General features: G+C 40.2%; 1 protein-coding gene across 1 annotated transcript in view; it reads right to left on the minus strand.

The window, feature by feature from the left end:
- The window catches only part of LOC126116362 (protocadherin-like wing polarity protein stan), a 365097-nt gene that overhangs the window by 212466 nt on the left and 131139 nt on the right, over positions 1-21492 (minus strand). The window contains exon 16 of the mRNA XM_049915035.1: positions 6356-6468. Within this exon, the coding sequence (XP_049770992.1) occupies positions 6356-6468 (113 nt within the window). The remainder of the gene's footprint in view (positions 1-6355; positions 6469-21492) is intronic.

A 21492-nucleotide genomic window follows, 5' to 3' on the forward strand; every position in this document is an offset into this window, starting at 1 on the left:
TATCATCAGCAAACAAAACAAACTTGGCATCTGGTAATGTTACTGATGAAAGGTCATTGGTATACACAAGAAAATGTAAGGGCCTCAAAATGGAACCTTGTGGGACCCCACATGTAATTAGTTCCCAGTTGGATGATGCCTGATAGCTTGATACATGTCTCTTTCCTAATAACACCCTTTGTTTCCTGCCAGAGATATAAGATTTGAACCATTTTGCAGCATTTCCTGTTACACTATAATATTCTAGTTTACTTAAAAGGATATTGTGATTTACACAGTCAAATGCCTTTGACAGATCACAAAATATACCAGTTGCCTGCAATTTTTTGTCAATGAATTAAGTACATTTTCACTGTAAGTGTAGATAGCCTTCTCAATATCAGAACCTTTTAGAAATCCAAACTGTGACTTTGACAGTATGTTATTTGAGATAAGATGGTTATAAAGACGACTGTACATTACTTTTTCGAAAATTTTTGAGAATGCTGGCAACAGTGAAATTGGACGGAAATTTGATGCTATTTCTTTATCTCCCTTCTTAAACAGTGGCTTAACTTCAGCATATTTCAGCCATTCAGGAAATATTCCACTGATATACGACTGGTTACACAGATAGCTTAATATGTTACTTAGCTCAGAATCACATTCTTTAATTAACTTTGATGATATTTCATCATACCCACTAGATGTTTTTGATTTTAAAGATTTTATGATGGACATTATTTCTGTTGGGGTAGTGAGGGTCAAATTCATATTATGGAAGTTACTTGAAATGTCTGGTCTAAGGTAATCCATAGCAGCATCTACCGAACCTGACAACCCCATCTTTTCAGTAACAGTTATAAAATGTTTGTTAAAAAGTTCTGCAACACTATACACATCTGTCACCAATGCATCATTTACTCTTAATGCTATTTGTTCCTCTTCATGTCTGGTTCTACCGGTCTCCTCCTTCACTATATCCCATATTGTCTTTATTTTGTTATCTGATATGACTATCTTTTCCTTGTAATATATTTGCTTTGACATCCATATTACAGTCTTTAATATTTTGCAGTATTTCTTATAATGTGCTATAGCATCAACATTGGAAATGTTTCGGATTGACAGATACAGTTTTCTTTTTGTTTTACAAGATACCCCTATTCCTCGAGTAATCCATGGCTTCTTTGTAGACTTTGCTCTAACCTTGGTAAGTTTTGGGGGAAAGCAGTGTTCGAATAAGGTAAGCACTTTATTAGCAAAAATGTTATATTTTTCATTCATGCCATGAGCACTGTAAACATCAGTCCAGTGAATGTCTCTCAGGAGTGTCCTAAAATAATCAATTTTTGGCTTACTGATTACCCTCTTGAGCTCAGATTTAACAGATTTTATATCCTGTTCAGTATTAACATTTAACAGGAGGAACTGCATGTCATGGTCTGAGAGGCCATTGACTATTGGTTTTGTAATATAATTTTGTTCATTTGACTTTTCTATAAAGATATTATCAATGGCTGTTTGTGAGCAAGTGGCTATCCTAGTGGGGAACTTTACTGTGGGAATTAAGTTGAATGATAGTGTTACTAACTCAAATAGGAAATCTACATTGAAATCACCAGCAACCACTATTTCTTTGTTTTTGGTTCTTAAATGGGTACTGTTGGTGGTTAGAGGGTTTGATGTGGACAGAGGTGTGGATGGAGCCACCATAAAGCACGAGGTCAACATCTAGGAAGGTGGCACTCTGGGTTGAGAAGGAGCAGGTGAAGTGGATTGGGAGAAGGTGTTGAGATTGTGAAGGAAAGACAATAGGGTGCCTATAGGGTGCTTTGGTCCTGAGTGTACATCATGAGGATATCAATGAACCTGAACCAGCCAGAGGTTTGGGAGGCTACAGGAGTTTCCTCTAGATGGCCCTTAAGCATATTGGCATAAGAGAGTTACATGCAGGTGTACATGGCTGTGCCACGGACCTGTTTGCATACCTTTCCTTCCAAGGAGATGTAGTTCTGTGTCAGGATAAAGTTGGTTAGGTGACTGAGGGATGAAGTACTGGGTTTGGTGTGTGGCTTCTGATCAGACAGACACCTATCTTCAAATTTAGAAAACTTTAACTCTCAGCTAAAGAAACATGAAAGACTAAGCTTTTTCCACCAAGATGAGCTACATGCCACACATCTAGGTAAAGGCTGTATTATGTTCATGAAGCCTTCACAGAAGAATGCACAATAATCAAATGTTTCTGGCCACCTCATTTGCCAGATCTGTCAGCTTGTGATTTTTTTTCTGTGGAATATCCAAAAGGAAAAGTGTATGAAAATGAATATGAAATGGTAGACTAACTGTAGGAAAACATATTCCAGAGTAATGAAACAACCAATATTGAAATTCTGTCTAAAGTGAGCATGAATGTGATTTCACAAGTACAAAAATGCATAGAGGTGCCTGGCAAATATTCTCGATATATGTTGCTATTTTTAAAGTACTTTAATTCTTAAGAACATTTTCTGCTTTTAAAATGAAATGCTTATTACTATGACTAAATGTGCACATTATTGATGCAGTGCAGCTTTATCTTGGGCACACTGTACCATTACTTTGAATGATGAACCATCTAGTGCAGGGCCGGCCAAACGCTGCACAGTGTGCAGACGTGCGGAAGTGCTGCACATGTGCGCACGTATGCGACAGCGAGCGACAACGACATCTGTTATTAGACATGTGACCTAAAGGAACGGCAGTGGCCCCACTTCTCTGTTTATAGGGTACAAGCAAGAGCGCAACATACCCAGACTTGTTTACCCCTGGTGACCGTAACCTAAACAGAGAAGTACTGAGAAATAGCAGGTACTGTGGAAAAGCAAAGGATGGGAGATCTATGTTCTCTGTCGTTTAAAAATGACTGGGAACTGCAATTCTTTTTTGTAGCCGTTGGTGAAAATTCACAGTGTTTGCTGTGCCGCCGAATAATAGGCGGCCAGCGTAAGTTTTCAACTGAAAGACACTATAATACATATCAGAAAGACAAGTGTAGTGTACTCAACAGTGAAGAATGGCAGGCAAAATTAAATGTCCTTAAGAAAATGGATGAGACACATCAACTAGATTTTACTGTATGTCAAAGTACAGTATTAACTTGAATCTAAGCCAAACTCGAATCTAAGCTGCATCTGAAAAATGAGACCCAAAATCCAGGAAAAAAAAATTTCCCGAATCTAAGCCGCACCTGAAATCTGAGACTCGAAATTCAAGGGGAGAGAAAAGTTTTAGGCCGCACCTCCAAATCGAAACAAAGTTGGTCTATTGTAATATGAGACACAATTTAGGTCGAATGAATGACGATACAGCTACAGTTTGGTTGGAGTCGTAAGCTTAGCAGTTAAGCTTTACCAGGTAGCCATTGCTATGAGTCAGGCGCTCCGTCCGTATTTATACGGATACCCTTCCGTTTTCAGGTGCTTTGTCTGGTTTGAATCGATTGCTTTTTTTTCTTTGATCTGATAAGTGCCGTTCTCTTTGTTATAGGTGTTTACGTCACTCTAAGCTGAAAATGCATTATTGTACTGTGTCATGCATTGTTTGATGCATTCTGATAATGAGTGTTTATGACCTGTCGCCGCTTGCAGCACGGCTTGCTTTTGTGCGCACTACCGCCGCTTACAATAAAAAAAGAGAGGAATTGTCTCATTAGCGAAACAATGGCAAGAGACTGGTATTTGTTGTTGCTTACACTGCTGCTTTCTTTGATAATGATCAACAAGAACCAAATAATAGACTGCGTATGATAGATGTGCTGAACGAGAGTTTAGCTAAAATTTTTCTCCGTTTGAAAATCTTTGCAGACGCCTCTTGTGTACATTACATTCTGCACAGAAATTAGAGTCATCTTAGATTTAAAAATCTAATCAATTGCCGTGCTTCATTTCCGATTGTATCACTATTAGGCATAAGAATAATACGAATATAAACATGGCATGATATGTATATTCTTCCGCGTTTGCTGCTGTTTCACACTAGGTTCGTAGGTTATTAGGCAGACAGGATTTAAATGAGATAGCAGCAAACACGAAAGAATACATGGCAAAATGTTGACATTCACATTATTCTTATGGTGAAGAGAATACTGCATGTGATTCACAATTCATAAAAGTTCCTATTAGCAACCATCTCTTCTCACAGGTAGGAAAAAATTCAGAACGTAGAATTGGCCATATTGACAAACATCGCAAATAGTCTTGCCAGTCGGATTTTTGTAGTACAATGAAATGCTGCTACATTCAAAGATGAACAATACGGAATTTGTATTTACTTCGTTGGATAATGTATGAAAATGCAGTGGTCAAAACTAAGGGCGGCGAAAAAAGCTCGTCTTCCACTTTTTTTTTAATTTATTTACTGACGCAGAGGTTTTGGCGCCAGTATTTATCTTTGTGCCTGCAAAGCATGCCTGTGTAGCGCTACATATATTCGATGGCGGAATCCTGCCCTGAAATGAGATCCATCCTTCATGAAATCCTCCCCACTCCACCAAGAGTGTCTTTCCGCCGTCCACCTAACCTTCGTAACCTCTTGGTTCATCCCTATGAAATCCCCAAACCATCTTCCCTACCCTCTGGCTCCTACCCTTGTAACTGCCCCCGGTGTAAGACCTGTCCCATGCACCCTCCCACCACCACCTACTACAGTCCTGTAACCCCGAAGTTGTACACGGTCAAAGGCAGAGCCACATACGAAAGCACCCACGTGATTTACCAACTGACATGCCTACACTGTGAAGCGTTCTATGTGGCAATGACTAGCAACAAATTGTCCATTCGCATGAAAGGACACAGGCAGACAGTGTTTGTTGGTAATGAGGATCACCCTGTGGCTAAACATTAAACATGCCTTGGTGCACGGCCAGCACATCTTGGCACAGTGTTACACCGTCCGGGTTATCTGTATACTTCCCACTGACACCAACCTATCAGAACTCCAAAGATGGGAACTTGCCCTTCAATATATCCTCTCTTCCCATTACCCACCTGGTCTAAACCTCCGCTAATTTCAAGTTGCCGCCCCTCGTACATCACTTGTCACTCAACAACATCTTTGCCTCTGTACTTCCACCTCAACTGACATCTCTGCCTAAACTCTTTGCCTTTACAATGTCTGCTTGTGTCTGTACATGTGCGGATGGATGTGTGTGTGTGTGTGTGTGTGTGTGTGTGTGTGTGTGTGTATGTGTATGCGCGCGCGCGGACCCGGGATTGTATACCTGTCCCTTTTTCCCCCTAAGGTAAGTCTTTCCGCTCCCGGGATTGGAATGACTCCTTACCCTCTCCCTTAAAACCCATATCCTTTCGTCTTTCCCTCTTTCCTGATGAAGCAACCGTGAGTTGCGAAAGCTTGAATTTTGTGTGTGTGTTTGTGTTTGTTAGTGTCTCTATCAACATACCAAAGCCAAAGCTTTCGTTTGGTAAGTTACATCATCTTTGTTTTTAGATATATTTTTCCGACGTGGAATGTTTCCCTCTAGTATAATGGAAAATCCAGGATGAAATGTAAAAATATGAAAAAGAAAGTCGCTACTCATCTTATAGTGGAAATGAGGAGATGCTGAGTTGTTCCAAATAAAGCTTTCAACCTGTAAGGCCTTCGCCAAAAATAGACGACACACACACACACACACACACACACACACACACACACACACACATGTGCAAACACAACTCATACCCGCACGACTGCAGTCTGGCTACATCGGAGTCTGGTAGTGTGGCTACAGTTGCCTTCGACTGCAGGCATTTGTGTGCGAGTTGAATTTTGGATGCATGCGTGTGCGTGTGTTTTTGAGGAAGGCCTTATGGGCTGAAAACTTTATTTGGAACAGTCTTTTTGTTGTGCCTATCTGCAAGAAGCTGTACTTCATCAGCACAAACCCTCACACACTGATATCTATGATGTTTTCTTCCTTCCATTATAAAAATGATGTTACATGGGTTTCCTTCAAATATGAAGGGCAGAACAATGAACATTGACAGAATTCTTTGTTTTTGATAGCTTATTCCAACAGAAATATGTCAAAAGGTAGTGAAAGTTTATAAGCACTCTGTTCCTTAACTTTTAAGTAGCTAAGAAAGGAGCTGCTGATTTCAAACAAGGTGATAGTTCTCTCAGACACAATTCATATGTAGGACATGCCAATACTGTAATATTTTAATGAAATCATCAAGAAAGTGCACAACATAGTTGTGGAAGATCAGTTGTTATAAGGCTGTAGAAAGCAAACACAACAAGCATATCACATGAAAGAGTGTTACACAGTTTACACAAATAAACTGTGAAAAAGGCAGAAATCACTTTTAATCAAGTACTCACAAAAACATACCTTGGTTCCAGAAAATGATGTGTATAGTTTGCACAAGACCACTGTGGACCCAGTTGAGCCCCATACTTTACAGCCAAAGCAGTATCACATTCATCTACATTTAATGTTGCACTCTGCAAAATTATAGATTTAGTTAGTTCAATGTTTCAGCATTTTTTTAATTTATATTTATTTATTTTGTACAGAAACTTAGTTTCAAACATTTAATAATCTAGTTACACATGATCATCTGTGCGAGGTAAGTATTATTTTTCTTACACTTCTTGTTAATTTGTACACTGAATTTTCTGACACTCTTTCCCTTTGTGCTGGCAGTCAAATGACTATTTTCTTTGTGAACTTGAAAATTCTGCATTGCATATTCTATGTATTATATGGAGCGAAATGTAAGACAAAATGGATACCAATCCAGCAAGTGCACTAATACCATATCCAGGTTAAATGCCTATGACAACTAACTGTTATATTATATTTATTTTCATTGATTTGGTGGTCTCTCTCTCTCTCTCTCTCTCTCTCTCTCTCTCTCTCTCTCTCTCTCTGTGTGTGTGTGTGTGTGTGTGTGTGTGTGTGTGTGTGTGTGTGTAGAAGTAATTCCAATGCATAAATATTTAAATTTACAAATAACACACTTCATACCTTTACATATTCTTCAATGTAGTAAAAGCAATGATGCTGAAAATACGAATTTAAAGATTTTCCAAAGGTTGTGACTTCAGTATTTGCTTTTATGTTTGCGAGAAGTTTGCTAAAAAGTTTAATCCTCGTGTGGAGAGTACCATTTTGGCACAGAGATGTGATACATGGTAAAGGAAAAATACCAGAGACCTTAAAGAGTGTTCTAAGTTTGCATTCAATGCCCCCCCCCCCCCCTCCTTTTTTTTTTTTTTTTTTTTAATGTGCTCAAAGCTGCTTTAGAGTTTCACTAAAATATGACTACATATTCAAGGTGGGAACAAAATAGGCATGATATGCACTAATTACTGTTTTCTCATTCCAACAGGATTTAAGTAAGCAAAGAAGACAGCATGTCTTGCTCAGTTTTGCATTAAGACATTCTACATGCTTATTCAATTTTTTATTGTCAATACAGTGTATTAAAAAGTACAAAAATATAGGTCAAATTCAACACCACCAGTATTCCGCCCAAATGCAGGTTTTAACATGATAACTCTCCATGCTCTCCTGCCTTCTGCCATCTTCTTCAGGTTCACGTAATTTCCACTTCCCTTTATGCCATCTATCATCTCGCAGCTCCTCCTTTCTCTTCATCTCTTCCCACAAATTAGACATTCCACAGTGTCTGTCAGCAAGCAGTCCCATCTCAATGAATGTTCCACCCAGTTCGTCTTCCTCTCTCTAATAACTTGCAGCAGTCTTCTCCTCACACCAACCATTTCCACCATTCTTTCATTATTCATGCTTTCCATTCACCTTATCCTCTCCATTCTTCTCCACATCCATGTCTCAAATGTTTCTAGCTTTTTTTGTCCCTTCAACTAAGTGTCCATGTTTCTGCCCCACAGAGTGCCACACTCCAGACAAAACAACTGCCAAGTCTTTTCTTCAGACCTTTATCTAGTTTGCTACATTTCATCTCCTGATTGCACCTCAAGTCTTCACAGTGATTGTACTTCCAGGTATTTAAAGGCTAGTAATAACATTTCCTATCTTAATATTTGTCAGTCTCCTCCCTTTGTCTTTTTTGCTATTTTGATTCTCGTTCTGTATTCCACACAAGCTTCATTCAAATCTTTTAGCATTTTATTTACAATTTGTTAGCTCTCTGCCACATATACCATGTCACTAGCAAATGTTGTACGTTCAATTCTCTTTCCACCAATATACACTTCTCTTTTTCCATTGAATCCTTTTGCAATAATCTCTCCCAGGTATAAGTTGGGCAATAAAGGGAAGAGGCAATAACCTTGTCTAATGCCACTTCTAATGCTGCTTCTTTCCAACATTTCATTTCCAATCCTTACTCTCACTTTCTGTTGTAAATATAGATTCTGTACCAGTCATCCCTCCTTCCAAACTACTCCTTTACTCTCCAGAATATCCATCAGCTTGTTCCATTCTACTCTGTCAAAATCTTTTTCCAAATCAATAAAAATAACATAAATTTCTCTACCTCTCTCAATATACTTTTACTCGGTGATTCTTAAGAGGCCAATAGTATCTCTCGTTCCTTTTCCTCTTCTAAATCCAAACTGTTCCTCCCCAATGCATGTTTTCAACTTGCCACACAGCCTTCTATCCAGTACTCAGCAATACTTTAGCTGCATGAGAAATCAGGCTGGTAGTCCCATGCTCTTCACATTTTGTGGTATTTCTATTTTTCTCCATTTGTATCACTACTATTGTAAGAAAGTTATCAGGCCATTCCGCTTTGTCTTATATCTTACTACAGAAGTAAACTATATCCTTCCTTCCCATTTAATAAAGTTTTCAACACTTCTGCTGGCAAGTTATTGGTTCCATGTGCCTTCTGATTCTTCTTCTCCTTCAGTGCCTTTTTTATTTCTGCTTCCAAGATGCTGTGGCCCTTCCCATCTTCAGGCACATATTCCTCCTCTTCAACCTTATTTTACTTGGCATTTCATCCATCTTATACAGACATTCTATATATTCTAGACATCTACTCAAAACCTCCTGTGGTTCTTCAGCTAATGTAACGTCCACTCTTTCTATTTCCATGTTCGTCTTCCTTTTATTTTCTCTGCTTCCTCACATTCCTCTTTTGTTCATCTTTCTCTTGCTTCTTCAGTTTTTCTTCTTAATACATCATTCAGTTTCTTATGCCTGTTTTTGCCTTCTTCATTTCCCACATTTTTCTACTTTGCCTATTATTCCAAGTTTTTTAACATGTTTTCCATTGTCCATTCCTTCCCAATATTTTTGGACATCTTAATTCCTAGTACTTCTTTGACAGAGACCCTGAGTCCTTCCCTCATTTTTATCCATTTGTAATTTAGGCATTCATTTTTCCATAATCCTATCTACCAACTCTGAGGCATTGCCTATCTCCTTGAGTATCTCCAAGTTTAATACTTCTTTTGCTTTACCTCTCCACACTTTCTTTAACTCCACTTGTATTGCAAGGCTGTGGTCTAAATTTATGTCTGATTTCCTACTCCTAACCAAAATTTTCCTACTACATTTTCATCTCTTCCTTTGCCCACCACTGCATTAGTGCCCCATAATTACAGTACAGGCATTTCTATTTTATTTCTTGACAGTTTCTTGAATCTTCTCATAATATTCTTCCACCTCCTCAACTGCTGGCTGGCTCGCATATATTCTTGTATTAACACCACATCTTTTGAAGTACCCTCCAGTCATATCATCATCAATCTTCCATCAACATATATTTCACCTTCACTTATTTTTCAGTTTCTTTCTTATCAGTATTTCTACTCCATTTTCATCATTTTTTATTTCCCCTGAATAGAAAAGTTTATCTCTCCACTTTCTACCTGCCATTTCTCTTACCCATCTCACTTCACTTCACACATTCCAATCTGTTCCTTTTCATCTCTTGCTTTGCACTTTCTAGTTTTCCTGCTTGTAGTAGTGTGTGGACATTCCATATACCAATCCTTATATTTCCTTCCTTCATTCTCTCTTTCTTCCTTTCATATATGTTTTCTATAAATGCATTCCCCTCCAGAGACACAGGTGAGGAGAAGTTTTAACTCCGGACTCTTTCATATGGAGAGCCATCCCATGTATTGTTTGCGAAATTAATGTGGTATACCCCGTTACTTTCCATGTAGGCAGCATATTGCCTGCCCTAAAATCAGGCTCTCACTGTAAGTTAGATGCTGTCTGCAGCTGCCCCACGGGGGTATAGTCACTACTTGTACTCACTACGCACCCAGAGAGAGAAGGTGCCTCTTCCACCAGATTCACTGCTCTGAAAGAAACTTTCTCCACTATCGCCACAGTTAATGTCTTCAACCTTCCCTCGCAAGAGGCCCTTGTATGGTGCAATTAACCAGAGCCAGTTGAACCAAGATTTTTAAATAGGTGTTACTCCTCCAACTCCTCCTTTCGCATTACTTCGATGGGGATTTGAGATTGCCACCAGCTTTGCAGTCACAATGAGTTTTCCCAATGTAGGGAGACTGCATTCTGATATTTATTAAACTCACACAACACAAACAGGTTGGGAAGTGTTTGTCTTCAGAAAGCACAACTCCCAGTCCAGCAAATAGAAAACATGCACATAAATACAACAATACTCTTTATGATACTGCAGCACCTATGTTATTCCAAATACGATGCAAAGTTCCTTTGGACATGCATGCAACCATATCGTATTTATCTGCCAACACTGGGCAAGAGACTTTCAACTAAAATGTCTCACATGTATGGGAATATACATAATGGAGGCAAGAGTACAGGTTGTTGACACATGGTTGACGAGATGTGGAAGTTTGGGTCTGCTCATGATTCATGCACAGATAGACAAATGGTAAGGCAACCGCTTGCGATAAGTGGGAAATCAGGGTTTGAGTCATGGTCTGGTACAAATTTTCATTATCATTATTCCATTCTAGTGCTGATGGTTGTCCTCATGTATATTTGAAAAGACAATTAATGCATACCCTTTCCCTTCCTGAAAAGGTTCCTTCTTCAAGATACAAGAGAGAAATTAATTGGCAACAGCCAGGAGAAACTGTAAACCGTAGCTCATGAGATATAACAAAGACAGAAAACACAGCAAGTTCATCATCAGCCACTCCATGAGGAGGGGGGAGGGGGAAGGGGAAGACACAATACATTAACATATGGATTTATCGAGGAAATAAAATAACGAAAGGAAAATATCCAGGAATTAGGAAGGACATCCCATTTTGATAGAAAATTAGATTACACACACACACACACACACACACACACACACACACACACACACACACACACACACACAACTCTCACACAATATGACCACAGTCTCTGGCATCTAAAGCCAGACTGTGAGAATGGGAGAGGCAGCCGGATGGTGGGGATAAGGAGGAGGCTGGGGCAGGGAGGGCGATGGATAGCAGGACAGGAGTGGGGGACAGTAAAGTGCTGCTTCTGCGAGCACACAGGGATGAGGTAGAGAGTGTAGGGTAGCTAGGTGCAGCCTGGCAGTTACATGGAGGACGGCGGGAGGGGAGGAAGAGTGGAAAAGGAGAGAAGTAAAAAGACTGGTTGGGTTGGTAGAATAGAGGGCTGTGTAGTGTGGAATGGGAACAGGGAAGGGGCTAGATGGGTATGGACCTATGTCATCAAAGTACTAACTGACAGATTCCAGATAAGGGAAGGATGAAATGGAATTAAAGTGTAGATGTAAAAGAAAAGCAGCTCCAGAGAAGAGGAGAAGACAATTGAAATAAAAGACAACAATTACAAATATATTAGAAATGGAAATTGAGAATCAATGAAACGAAGTGGTGAAGGAAAAAGAAAGGAGGAGGAGGAGGAGGAGGAGGAGGAGGAGGAGGATGACATAATGGAGTAGAAAAAATATGGACGACTACAGGAGTACTGAATAAGATGAAGTCAGCAGAAACATTAGATGCTACAGAAAACATTCCCTCATATTAGATACTGCTTAAGTGGGGCATTCACCAACATCATGGTTTTAAAGACATACTCTGAGACAGAGTACTGTGTGCTACAAATACAGGCTTTATCCATGTCCACTCAACTTTATCATAGTCGACAGGAAAATTGAGAGTTTAACATCTCACTGATATCAGTTTATTAACAGACAAAAAGCTCAGACTGGATAAAGATGGTGATGGAAAATTGGTTGTGGTCATGCCTAAGGCATCTCTGCATTCACTGAAGCGATTTAAGATGTCACAGTGAGCCCAAACTAAGGCGGCCAGGCAGGGATTTGAATCTTGCTCCTACCGAGTATGACTTCAGTACCTTCGTAGATCTGCTTCACATAGTATCACTGACAAAATGCATCTTTCTAGTGATGGAGTTGGAGTAGACACGGGTGTGATAGAGCACAGGGCTACTTCCACAGCAGGAATGGTCGGAAGGATATGAATGGGTGAAATGGATCTACAACTGAATGTTATTATGGGCAGAGAAGAGAGTTTATTGGGTAGTGTACCTTCATTTTCTTCCAATAAATTACTTAAAATAAAATTAAAAACTGTCCCTGTAGAGAAGATGGCAGACAAGACAGTATTCTATTACAATACATTCTTTTGTTATTTATGATATGAGTTAGTAGTTGTGGGTTTTTCAAGAATAGTATTGTATAACTGTGCCTGTCAATCAAGCACGTGAGTTAATCGCAACAAAGGAAGACAACGAAGAAGCTTGACTGAGTTTTTCATTGGGAAGTCTGTGTTCACAGTGAATACCACAGCCAAAGGGGAGGAAAACATCATGTAAAAATGTACATAAACCACACCGCTGATTTTTACGTATCCTCTGTTGTTAATAATGGCACAATTATTGACTAGTATAAATGAATTACGGTGAGGATGAAATAGATGATAACTTGTTTTGATGTGGATGATGGTTGAACAAACAGATATCAGCAGTCAACAGGCCACTTTGGTGTGCAGAAAGGTGTCATCAACAATGACTACCAAGGAGGCATTTGTGTGGGAGCAACACAGACATCAGCCAGTACGTGAAATAGTGTGTTTGCAATAAAAGTTTCCAGGCACTTAATAATTAAGTATGACTAAGAAACAAGCAATTATAGAGTGGTTAGGATGGTTAATTTCTTATATCTTTGGAAGATGGTACAAGATGAGAATATGCAGTAAAACATGATAATATGCAGACTATAGATTTGGGTAAAAGGTCTTGGATGAAATATTCCAAATGTAGTGGTTTTTAAAGTGGAACATGCACTACAGAACTTGGTGTGGAGGAGTTAGTGTCCAAAGTTATTTTGTGAAAAATATACTCTAAGACACAATATTGGTAGTTATCCTCAGTAGTTGTCATAGAAGTCAATATTTATCGGCCTATTATAGCATATGATTGTGAAGCCATACAAACAGCTTCATTTTGTGTTTTCTACAGTCGATTCAATTTCGTAACTGAATCTTAATAGAATTGCTAGTCCAGTGTACCTATGGGATAACTTAAAAGCTAACACTGTGGTAAGAAACATAATACTGTTTTAAATGGCTCAGCTATTTAGGAAGTAAAAAAGTAAGGAAATTCTTATGGAAACACAAACAGAAATAACAGAATTTTTATTACATCACTCTTTAAAGTGGAGGTACATAGTTTTTTCTGCCGTAGTTGCAGTGGATCTTCCCCCAAAGGAGGACGAGAAGGTTTGGCACTTTCTGGAGCACCTTAGGAAGGTAGTGTTCAGGGCTGGAAAGAAAGCCAATGTGCATGGATATGTCTGCTTGGGGAAGCAATTGCAAGTTGTGGCTCAGGTCGGCACAAATGATGCCTGTCACTTGGGTTCTGAGGCCAGCCTCAGTTCATACAGGCAGCTTGTGGAGGTGGTGAAGGCTTCTGGCCTCATGTGCAGGATGCAAGCAGAGCTTGGAATCTGCAGCATTGTTCTCAATGTCAATCGCAGTCCTTTCCTTTGGAGCCATGTGGAGCATCTCAACCAATGGCTTCTCCAACTCAACAACAGTCTCTGCTGCAGATTTCTGGACCTACGTTATTGAGTGGGTAATTGTAGGTCTCCCCTTCTTAGGTCAACGGTACACTACACAAAGGGAGCAACTAATTGGGTAGCAGAGTACTTGTGGAGTGCACATGGGGGTTTGCAGGCAATTGAGGTTCTCTGATGAACACTCACCAGACGTACTGCAGATAGCAAAATCAGCCCGTGTTCAGAGAAAAGACACTTTGACAGACAAAATTTTACCAGTAAATTGTCGAAGTATTCATAACACAGTTCCCGAATTTACTGCCCTCCAGGAAACTTCTCATGATCAAACTATTCGCTGGATCGAGAGCTGGTTGAAACCCAAAGCTCTGAGATATTGAGCGATTCATGAAACATATATTAAAAAGGCAGATCAGGTGTCATAGGAGTGTGTGCATTCATTGTGAAGACAAAAATGTTCTCTCTCTTGAAGTTGAATTTGAGTGTGACAGTTAAGTTATATGGAGGTGTACAACAAATCTAGGTGAAATCAAGTTAACTGTTGGATCTATTTACCGGCCACCCAATTCCATTGTGACGATTTTAGAGTCATTGACAGAAAGATCACAGTCAGTAGTGCAGAAATACCAAGAACACGCAATATTAGTTGCAGGTGACTTTAACCTACTGAGTATAGACTGGGGAGTCTATGGAAAACACGTCTTCTGAAAATTGCCTTGAGCTACTAGTTCAACAAACAGCCCACACACACACTGGAAATATCTTAGACCTTGTAGACAGAAACAGGCCTGACCTAATCAATGGTGTCAGTTCAAGATGGGACTAGTGACCTAGTGACCATGATGTTAGCATAGTGACTTTGACTATTAAAGTTAATAAAACAACTAAGAAGGTTAGAAGAATATTTCTGCTACAATGAGCAGATAGGCAGTTGCTAACATCTGACTTAGATAATGAATTAACATCATTTAGTTCCAGTATAAGGGACATGGAGGAATTATGGGCAAACTTTAAACAACGGGACCTTTGCCTTTTGTGGGCAAGTGCTCTACATCTGAGCTACACAAGTATGCCTCACAACCTGTCCTCACAGCTTCAATTCTGCCAGTACCTCGTCTCCTACATTCCAAACTTCACAGAAGCTCTTCTGTGAACCTTGCAGAACTAGCACTCCTGGAAGAATGGGTACTGTGGAGACATGGCTCAGCCACAGCCTGCGGGATGTTTCCAGAATCAGATTTTCACTCTGCAGCGGAGTGTGTGCTGATATGAAACTTCTTGGCAGATTAAAACTGTGTGCCGGACTGAGACACTCAAGGCTCAGTCCGGCACACAGTTTTAATCTGCCAGGAAGTTTCATATTGGCGCACACTCCACTGCAGAGTGAAAATCTCATTCTGGAAACTTTAAACAGATTGTAAACCTTACTCGAAGTTTGTGGTGAGTAAGTGGATTACAGACGGAAAAGACCCACCATAGTTTAACAACAAAATTTGAAAAATGCAGAGGAAGCAAAGGCTGTTACACTCTTGGTTCAAAAGAGAACACACAAATGACAACAGGCAAAATTTAACAGAAATTGATGCATCTCTAAAAAGACTGATGTGCGAAGCTTGTAACTACCACCATCATACCTTGGCAATAGGTCTTTATGAGAACCTGAGAAAATTCCAGTCATACATAATATCACTAAGTGGGTCTAAGGTTTCCATCCAGTCACTTTTTGATCAGTCTGATGTGGAAGTAGAAGACACCAAAAGGAAAACTGAAATTTAAATTTCAGGGTTTAAGTAATCTTTCACACAGGAGAATAGTACAAACATACCATTGTTTGATCATCAAACAGACTCCTGTATGGAGGACACAGTAATAAGCATCCCAGGTGTAGAGAAACAACTGAAAGAGTTGAAAGGAAGTAAGTTGTCAGGTCCTGATGGAAACCCAATTCAGTTTTACATAGAGTACGCTATGGGATTAGCCCCTTACTTAACTTGTATTTATCACAAATCTCTCACCCAGTGCAAACTCCAAAGTGATTGGAAAAAAGTGCAGGTATATAAGAGAGGGGAAAAAAAAAAAAAACACACGCAAAATTACAGACCAATATCCGTAACATCAGTTTGCTGCAGAAACCTGGAGTATATTCTCAGTTCAAAAATAATAAATTTCCTTGAAGGGAAAAGCTTCTGTCCACAATTAAGCACAGTTTTAGAAAGCATCACTCATACAAAACTCAGTTTGCCTTTTTCTCACATGAGATCCTGTAAATCATAATGAAGGGCAACACGTGGATTCCATACATCTAGATTTCCCTAAAGCATTTGACACAATGCCACAATGTCGACAGTTAATGAGGTGCATGCATGCAGAATAGGTTCCCAGATATGTGAATGGCTCAAAGACTTCTTAAGTAAAACAATCCAGTATGTTGTCCCTGATGGCAAGTGTTCATCAGAGACAAGAGTATTGTCAGGAGTGCCTCAGAGAAATGTGATGGTACTGTTATTTTCTATATACACTCCTGGAAATTGAAATAAGAACACCGTGAATTCATTGTCCCAGGAAGGGGAAACTTTATTGACACATTCCTGGGGTCAGATACATCACATGATCACACTGACAGAACCACAGGCACATAGACACAGGCAACAGAGCACGCACAATGTCGGCACTAGTACAGTGTATATCCACCTTTCGCAGCAATGCAGGCTGCTATTCTCCCATGGAGACGATCGTAGAGATGCTGGATGTAGTCCTGTGGAATGGCTTGCCATGCCATGCCATTTCCACCTGGCGCCTCAGTTGGACCAGCGTTCGTGCTGGACGTGCAGACCGCGTGAGACGACGCTTCATCCAGTCCCAAACATGCTCAATGGGGGACAGATCCGGAGATCTTGCTGGCCAGGGTAGTTCACTTACACCTTCTAGAGCACGTTGGGTGGCACGGGATACATGCGGACGTGCATTGTCCTGTTGGAACAGCAAGTTCCCTTGCCGGTCTAGGAATGGTAGAACGATGGGTTCGATGACGGTTTGGATGTACCGTGCACTATTCAGTGTCCCCTCGACGATCACCAGTGGTGTACGGCCAGTGTAGGAGATCGCTCCCCACACCATGATGCCGGGTGTTGGCCCTGTGTGCCTCGGTCGTATGCAGTCCTGATTGTGGCGCTCACCTGCACGGCGCCAAACACGCATACGACCATCATTGGCACCAAGGCAGAAGCGACTCTCATCGCTGAAGACGACACGTCTCCATTCGTCCCTCCATTCACGCCTGTCGCGACACCACTGGAGGCGGGCTGCACGATGTTGGGGCGTGAGCGGAAGACGGCCTAACGGTGTGCGGGACCGTAGCCCAGCTTCATGGAGATGGTTGCGAATGGTCCTCGCCGATACCCCAGGAGCAACAGTGTCCCTAATTTGCTGGGAAGTGGCGGTGCGGTCCCCTACGGCACTGCGTAGGATCCTACGGTCTTGGCATGCATCCGTGCGTCGCTGCGGTCCGGTCCCAGGTCGACGGGCACGTGCACCTTCCGCCGACCACTGGCGACAACATCGATGTACTGTGGAGACCTCACGCCCCACGTGTTGAGCAATTCGGCGGTACGTCCACCCGGCCTCCCGCATGCCCACTATACGCCCTCACTCAAAGTCCGTCAACTGCACATACGGTTCACGTCCACGCTGTCGCGGCATGCTACCAGTGTTAAAGACTGCGATGGAGCTCCGTATGCCACGGCAAACTGGCTGACACTGACGGCGGCGGTGCACAAATGATGCGCAGCTAGCGCCATTCAACGGCCAACACCGCGGTTCCTGGTGTGTCCGCTGTGCCGTGTGTGTGATCATTGCTTGTACAGCCCTCTCGCAGTGTCCAGAGCAAGTATGGTGGGTCTGACACACCGGTGTCAATGTGTTCTTTTTTCTATTTCCAGGAGTGTACATAAATGATCTGACCAACAGAGTAAGCAGCAATCTGTGGCTGTTTGCTGATGATGCTGTGCTGTATGGATGATGTCATGTTCATTGTCTGCAGGTGGATACAAGATGACATAGAAAAAAATTCTAGTTGATATGATGAATGGCAGCAAGCTCCAGATGTAGAAAAATGCAAGTTAATTCAGATGAAAAGGAAAAACAAAAGTATGATATTCTAATACAGCATTAGTAATGCGCAGCTTGACACAGTCATGTCAAAAAATATCTAGGCACAACACTGCAAAGAAACATTAAATGGAATAAGCATGTGAAGATCGTAGTAGGGAAGATGAATGATCAACTTCAGTTTATTGGGAGAATTTTAGGAAAGCGTGGTTCCTCTATAAAGGAGACAGCATGAAGGACACTAGTGTGACCCATTGTTAAGTACTGTTGGAGTGTTTGGGATCAGCACAAGGTTGGATTATAGGAAGACATCTAAGCAATTAAGAGGCGGACTGCTGGATCTGTTATGGGTGGATTTGAACAACACGTAAGTATTATGGAACTCAAGTCAAAATCACTGGAGGGAAGGCGACATTCTTTTTGAAGAGCACTATTGAGAAAATTTAGAAAACTGGCATTTGAGGCTGACTGCAGAATGATTCTATTGCCACCAAAGTACATTTCATGCAACAACCATGAAGATAAGATTATACAGATGTGGGCTCATGGAGGCATAGAGACAGAAATTTTCCCCTCTCTAATTGCAAGTGGAACAGGAAAGGAAATGACAAGTAGTGGTACAGGATATCCACTGCTATGCATCACTGAGTGACTTGCAGAGTATGTATGTAAATGTATAAGAATATAATAGAGGGAAACATTACATGTAGTTTTAGATATATGTAAATGTATATGTAGAAACTGAACTAGTCATATGCAAGATAACAAACTCTGAATTCCAGTTCCACAATAAATTCCTTGCTTGGGTCTCAACATTGTTAAACATAATTTTGAAGATTTTATCATCATCAAAACAATACATGCTGTTCAGACAGGAGAAATTGAACAGTTTCAGCTGCTGTACTCACCATACTAAAGCATATGTGCAATTTTGTACAGAAACAAAGCAAATATGGACTTTTTAATAACTTTTTTCTTACTTTTAATGTATGGATAGATTTTCTATGTTTCAAAGCACAGTGGCCTTGATATTTCTAGAAGATAACTGAAACAAAACTGTCTTTTCTTCATTGGTGAGTGTGTTTAACTGAACTTTTTAGTTGGATTTACACTACACAAAACTTGAGGAAGACGGTATACTTTTTATGATTTGTAACACTTAGAAAGAATTTTTTATACATAAGAATATGTGCTGTCTTAAGACGTGATTTACCTGTGATAAATGTATATGAAGGCATATGAGAAAATAATGAGTGCAAAGTAAAAATTTCTGATGTGATACTTCTAGAGCACATATTAATTTGTGAACTATGTTACATAACTACTTTTGTTTCACAACAAGTGACTCTTCATATGCTTACAAGAAAGATACAATACCCTCTTCACTTATTAATTTTAGACACAAATTACAGCATGTTTTTTCAGTTCTAGAGGCAGTCAGTGGGCACCCAGGTGCCCACAGGCAGTGATAGGCACGATCGTGCAAACAGCTGACATGCAGTCAGGCTGGAAGCTTATGTACTCACACTTCCCCGGCCAAGTACCCACAGGAAGGGGTGATCAAGTAACATATACATGTAAATAGGGTACCTTGGCAGGTAGCCTACACTACTTGCACGTACCCATGAGCAAGCTGAAAGGCAGACTCTCACACCTCAAGGAACAGAGGCAGAACAGCATGTATTGCAATGTTCATGTTAATAGCATTTTTTTCTTTGCAGCCTTTAAAGTGTATACAAATAGAAAGCTTAACCACTACTGACATCTCACAGTTACCATATTTCTATAATGCATAAGTCAGTTTCCAAAACGCATATGCAAGAACAATGCAGCTCAGCCCCTACGTAAAGTATTTATCATATCTATCCCAGTACAAGATGCCCCAGAATATAAGACGAGACACCCCCCCCCCCCCTCTCTCTCTCTCTCTCTCTCTCTCTCTCTTTTTTTTTAAGAGGTTCCTTGAGAAAAATTTATTTTTGAACATATTCTGACTAATCAATATTATGAACTTTTATTGACATTAGATACCTGCCTTAAAAGTTAACTTTACACCTATTCTAAACTTACATCATTTATTGATTTTCTAAGATTTGATAATACAAAAAGCAATAAAATAAACAAAAGGAAATTGTTTACATTAATTTTTATCTTAACTGTCTTTTTTATTTAACCTGTCATCTGTGGTACCATTATTTTTAATCATCATCCTAACAGGACAACTGTGAAACTTGTATCTTTACTGTCACAAATATCTGACTGTTTCTTCCAAATATGTTGTGATTTTTTTTTTCCAAACACGTAGCATGTTTCGCTTCTATATTGACATGAAAGTGTTACAATGTCTTTTGATACAAAAACATGTCATCTGCCCACTGCTCTCTTGCTGGCTGTGTAGAACCACAGCTAACACATCATCTATCATCCCCTTCATACCTCAAGGCAAGCACCAACATTGCTGCAGGAAACACGTAAGCACACCACTGGCCCCAGTCTAGATTTTTAGCATCTCCTTCAGACATGTATACCATTGTTGAGTATTTGTCCAGTTTTAAAGTCATTTCAATTCCAAAGTATAAATGGATTTAGCCAAACTGGAGTTTAAAAATTGTTATAAATGTCAAATCGCACGGAATAGATTCCCAGACGAAATTTGCAGCCCCCCCCCCCCCCCCTCATGATAGACCTCAGCCAAGTTGGTGTCACTGTTCCCCTTCCCCCTGCAGGCTTTCCGTAGCACTGTGCATGAGCAACAGTGAAACACAGACGGCAACGTCTTCTACGGTGCAGGTCATATGTAACAATGGTAACAAACACATAAATACAAGAACGTAATCACGATTCAGTCCAATTTTTGAACTTTCACACATTCTGCGATCTAGTGACATCTGTTGGTACTATCTCTACAATGAGTCTTTCAACTGTATTTTATTCTTGTGATAACAACTGCTGTCAGTATAATGTGATTTGTTTCATTTGTTAGACATTTAATTCTGGATTAATTTTCTTTCTCATCTGAATGTCACCACTTTGTTCTAAGGCTGATTAAAAGGTGATAATGTTTATCCCCAATATTCTAATACATGAACAGCAACTGAATTTCTCATTTGCAACCCACTTCATAAGTCGTTTGTTTCTCATAACCAAATAAAATATTTATAGAGTTCAGAATCAGTTTTCTTTACGCACAAATTTTTTACCTTTAAACATTACCTTCACTAATAAATCAAAACTAAACTCCACCTGAAGAGCCCATGAAGGCCCAAAAGTACCAACCAGCCACCATGTCACCCTCACCCCATAGGCATCACTGGATGTGCATATGGATGAATATGTGGTCAGCTCACTGCTCTCCCGGCCGTATGTCGATTCATTAGACCGGAGTCACTATTTCTCAATCAAGTAGCTTCCCAATTTC

Source organism: Schistocerca cancellata, chromosome 1 (assembly GCF_023864275.1).
Source record: "Schistocerca cancellata isolate TAMUIC-IGC-003103 chromosome 1, iqSchCanc2.1, whole genome shotgun sequence".
Taxonomy (NCBI): domain Eukaryota; kingdom Metazoa; phylum Arthropoda; class Insecta; order Orthoptera; family Acrididae; genus Schistocerca; species Schistocerca cancellata.